The sequence below is a fragment of the Zingiber officinale genome, chromosome 5A (assembly GCF_018446385.1).
Source record: "Zingiber officinale cultivar Zhangliang chromosome 5A, Zo_v1.1, whole genome shotgun sequence".
Classification (NCBI taxonomy): Eukaryota; Viridiplantae; Streptophyta; class Magnoliopsida; order Zingiberales; family Zingiberaceae; genus Zingiber; species Zingiber officinale.
The window spans coordinates 152,211,687-152,215,979 of NC_055994.1; the positions used below are offsets into that span (position 1 = coordinate 152,211,687).

Sequence of the window (4,293 nt, forward strand, 5' to 3'; positions counted from 1 at the left end):
GTGGAACCGGTACATTTTTCTAGGACTAACCAACACACAGCATCTGGTTGATGAGGTGGCCTACCTTAGCCATAAAATCCTTGGAAGCAAAGAAGGAGGCCTTGTGCTCTGCAAGGTGAGAGTCCTCCCCTGCCTGATAGTCCTTCAACTCTCCTCGGGCCTTGTCTGCATCACCCTGTGCCCCGGCCAACTCCTGGTGAGCAACCGTTGTCTCCGCCTTTGATGCCGAGAGCTCCACCTATACAGACTTGAGAGTAGCCTAAGCCGCATCCAGTTACTTATGAAGGGTGTGTTGGTTGCTACTCGGAATACCGTCCTAGTTCCATGTACAAAAATTTGTATAAGCATAGAACTATCCTAGCTATCCATGTGTTCTACTAAAGTTAAATTTGGATTGCAAACGATGTTTAACATTATTAATCCAAATTTTCCCTTTAGAAGTTAAACTTGAATTGGGAACGAAACTTAACATTCTTACTTCAAGTTTAACCGAGTGCATGTAAGCACATTGGTGCTCGTTCGACCTTCACTCGGCTGATAATATACTAAAAGTTTTATAAGGCCAAGTGTCTTTATGCTCGGTCGGGCTTTGTCCGGCCAAGCTTATATGGAAAACCTTTTATTTGGGCAACCATTATCATATTTAATCATACATTTACTCAGCTATGGGCCTCTCCTTTCTTTCTCATTCATGACCTCTACATCATCCAATAGGTCGACCTATCATAACCCATATCAGGAAGCAATATGAAACTAAGTGCCTCAGGCCCGGTCGGCCTTGTATCCGGTCGAGTGTGTATTGGGCTGCAGAGAGAAATAGAGCTATGTTTTGAGAGTTTCGATCGATAGTTTAAGCCAATCTTCTATATAATAATTTATAGGTAAGGTGAACCTAAGATCTGGAAGTCTAACCAAGTTTATAAAGAGAGTTACCTTACACTTATGCGTATAGGAGATGGGTATGGAGCCATATAAATCCTTTTGGCCCCATTGTTGAATGGATATACAGCCGTATGGTCTTGTGGAAACCCATAGGGTTAGCCAATAATAGGATCGACCGGGTGTTTGTAGAGGGATTTGTAAGAATCGGGGAGATCGACCCTTATGCTGGCTAAACTTATGGTCAGTCAATTGTGAGGTTGGTCGGACATCCCTTAAATTTGGTCGACTATTAAATGACCGGACATGCTAATTTCCCAGTTCAATAGTGAAGCACTAAAGTCCCTATGTTTGACTGGCTTAAGGGTCGATTGGCCCTCTTCCGAACGGCTTGGGCTTAAGGGCCGGCCTGATTGACACTGAAAGCCTTAGTGTGGGATGAATAATAAAGTCAGGTGGGAAATATCCTTTTTTATTGACTTTGAGCGACATATTACTTTGACTTTGACCTCCACTTCATTCCCAAGATATGCTCATTATACCTGTATCAAACCACAATGTCCTTATGGCTCTAGAATTTCTTTTCTTTATTTAAGTCTTAGATTTATCTATTCAACCCTATTTAATGTCTAAAAAATTATCTATGGTTATTAAAGAATATTATTTTTTTTAGAAGATCTCGAGAATGATAATTTTTTTCTTATCTCTCAACTCGTAGGAAATCACTATTCTAGTATCATCACTATTACATTTGAACAACTATAATGAAGCACTCATGATTACCCGAGCAAGTGGAGGCTAAAGAGCATGAAAGAATAAAAGATAATGAAAGAAATAGAGTTTGAAAATTATTTCCAATGCTCAATAGCTATTCAATTATTGAAACTTATTGAGTGTACGGTAAAAATTAGATTAAAATGACTTAATGATTAAAAATATTAAATTAATAACCTAACATTTTAATTAATCAAGTTCCTACTTTACGCATTTAGCAAATTGGAAGGATGTGAAGATAGATTTATATATTTGTCATATGTTTTGATGATGGAGCACTACCAACAAAAGGATCTGCAGTAGCGATCGACAGTGCAACCTGACCTCATTCCCATTAAAGATTCACGAGACACTAAGCGAATTTAGTGAAAGTAAAATATTGGGAAAAAAAATCTTAATCTATTATTCAAGTTTATACGGAAATCAGAAAAAGTAAGAAAAGATAATAATGTTGACTGCGACTCCACCGGAATCTTTACCGAACAAGCCGCACTAGGACATCACCTCATAAGTACTCTGCTTTAATTCCACCGTACGCGTTCTGGCTTCCCTCCGATCAGACTCCATAAATAGCCCTCCTCGTCACCTCCTCAAGACTCCATTACGACATCGCCGGCCAATCCCCTCCATCTTGCTCTTTAATTCTCTATGTGCGCTGCAGGCAATGACGACGACGCCATAACCAAAGGAGGAGACGAGCATCACATGAGAAGGTATAACAATAGGAAGAGTTATCGAGCAAGTGGTTGCAGTGGAGATGGACGGTGGTGCGGCCATGCCGGCGGCGCAGCCAGCAGCCGAGCACCATGGGTCGAGGCCAACGTTGGGTTTTCCTCTCGGCACCGCACTACTGCTCGTCGTCATCTTCTGCCTCAGCGGCTTCTTCGCTTTGTGCTACCACTGGGAGAAACTCCGCTCCCTCCGTGGCCGACCCAGCCGCGGCCACCAGCAGCAACTTCCCCCTTTGGATGCGCTCGAGGAAGGCAGCCGAATCCCCCAGCCATCTTCTCCGTCTCTAACGTCCAAGCTCTCCCCTATGCGTCAGGTATACGTATCGATTCTGCACACAAGTTTTTTTTAAAAAAAATTTTTCTTCCATCTTTGGTAATATTAAAATCGAGAAAACATGAAAGAATGGAAGAACAAACTCACAAAGTAGAAAATAATCGTAGTAACTTTTTTTTAAAAAGATTTGGTGAAAGAAGAGAATTTGTTCTCCTCGAATCTTTCTAGGTAGATTTTGCATTGGAAACGGTGGGTGATTGGTGGAAAATAGGCGCCTTTTATTTGGAGCGCACTAACCAAATCGTGCCGTGACGAAGTCGCCATCTTAAAAGGCAGTTGGACACCCCAGAAGCAACCTGATCATGGCACTGAAAACTTGCATAAAACATGCATGGAAGTTTCAGAAGAACAACCACAAATATAGCACTAACTTTGGTTTAATTTCTCAAAGTGATTTGTCTGTTGTCTTCTTTCGCTTAACTTGTGCGTCTCTTTGAGTTGCAGGAGAACAAGGAGGAAAAGGTCGAAAGCTTGGTCGTCGTTATGCCAGGAGATAAAATTGCAAAGTTCATGGCATGGCCGTGCCCGTGCCAACACCGGTCGCCTATTGCAGATGCATTCACTGCAAGTACAGTCACTCGGGAAGCAGCAATCTCGTCTCCATCTTAATTTGGCAGAGTGCTCTTGAAATTGAGCGCATGCACCATGTATATATGTTGTGGTAGTCGTGATTCTTTCTTCTCTTCAATGAGGAAAGTGAACTGCTGGTCCTAAGCAACATGATGTTTTTGTATTGTTAAAAGCAGAGTCTTTGTTTTGTTTCTTCGCATGGCACAGTGCGTTGCTTGGAAGATGGAATTCAGTGGGCGGTGGATAATTTTAATGTATTTGACCCTAAATTGTTGAGGCAAACAGCTGAAATAAGCATAGTTGATGGTGACTCTCCTTTTGCATGCTTGTTAGTACTGGAACCGAAATAGAATCCACATTTCGATTTGGATAGATCAATTTGAATTATTAATGGTGAGCTAAACGCCGCGGGTGTACTGAATTCGTCCTCTTCCGTACTTAGCGGCCACGGTACGAAACTCGGAGGAAACCGATCGGAGAGCGATCGCGAACTTCACTAGGAGGGAGGAGAGGACAGGAGATGGTGCGTTCACGCCACCTGCCGTCTCTATCTTATCCTTGCGATCTGTCGACGTACGTGACAGCGGCGTTGGAGGATGAGTGGAAGGCAGGCGCCTTTTTTATCTCTACCTTTTTCAAAAGCATCCTCATTATTACTCACTCGGCTCGAGCGGCCGCTAGATGAGAATGGCTGGAGCTTGCTGGTTGGAGTTGGCATGACTAGCTAGCTAGTTGTTGGATTGCTTTCGCACTTATATTGTCGACGCGTAGTTCACAACCGGAGCTGGGGAGTGGGAGGGAGGGCTGCATAGCGTCCACTGCACGGCACCATGTACACCCCGTCGTGTGACTTGAGATGTCATTTCACAAGGTTAATTCAGACCCCATCGTGTGATTTGTTCCAAAATAGAGTCAGTCATTGGATTGGACTGTATGTTGGATGCCCGGTGTAAAAGTTGAAGAGCTATCGCCTAGAGAAGTAGTTCAGATGTTGAGAGAAGAAAA

The 4,293-nt window shown here is 43.0% G+C and overlaps 1 protein-coding gene across 2 annotated transcripts; it reads left to right on the forward strand.

The window, feature by feature from the left end:
• Window positions 1–2,200: 2,200 nt before the first annotated feature.
• Window positions 2,201–3,598, forward strand: LOC121982545 (uncharacterized protein At5g65660-like). Of its 2 annotated transcripts, none has more exons than XM_042535695.1 (2): window positions 2,201–2,698; window positions 3,163–3,598. In XM_042535695.1, the coding sequence occupies exons 1-2, from the start codon at window positions 2,411–2,413 to the stop codon at window positions 3,325–3,327; spliced, it is 453 nt and encodes a 150-aa protein (XP_042391629.1). In that variant the 5' UTR covers window positions 2,201–2,410; the 3' UTR covers window positions 3,328–3,598. The 2 variants fall into 2 exon arrangements, with proteins under 2 accessions (XP_042391629.1, XP_042391630.1); XM_042535696.1 differs by having other exon boundaries at window positions 2,204–2,698; window positions 2,887–3,598.
• The last annotated feature ends 695 nt before the right edge of the window (window positions 3,599–4,293 follow it).

What these genes read in the sequence shown, in the direction of transcription:
- LOC121982545 (XM_042535695.1), top strand. Translation starts at nt 2,411, where the DNA reads ATGGACGGTGGTGCGGCCATGCCGGCGGCGCAGCCAGCAGCCGAGCAC. An exon ending in AGCTCTCCCCTATGCGTCAG is followed by an intron (nt 2,699 to 3,162) that starts GTATACGTATCG and finishes TTTGAGTTGCAG; the next exon opens with GAGAACAAGGAGGAAAAGGT.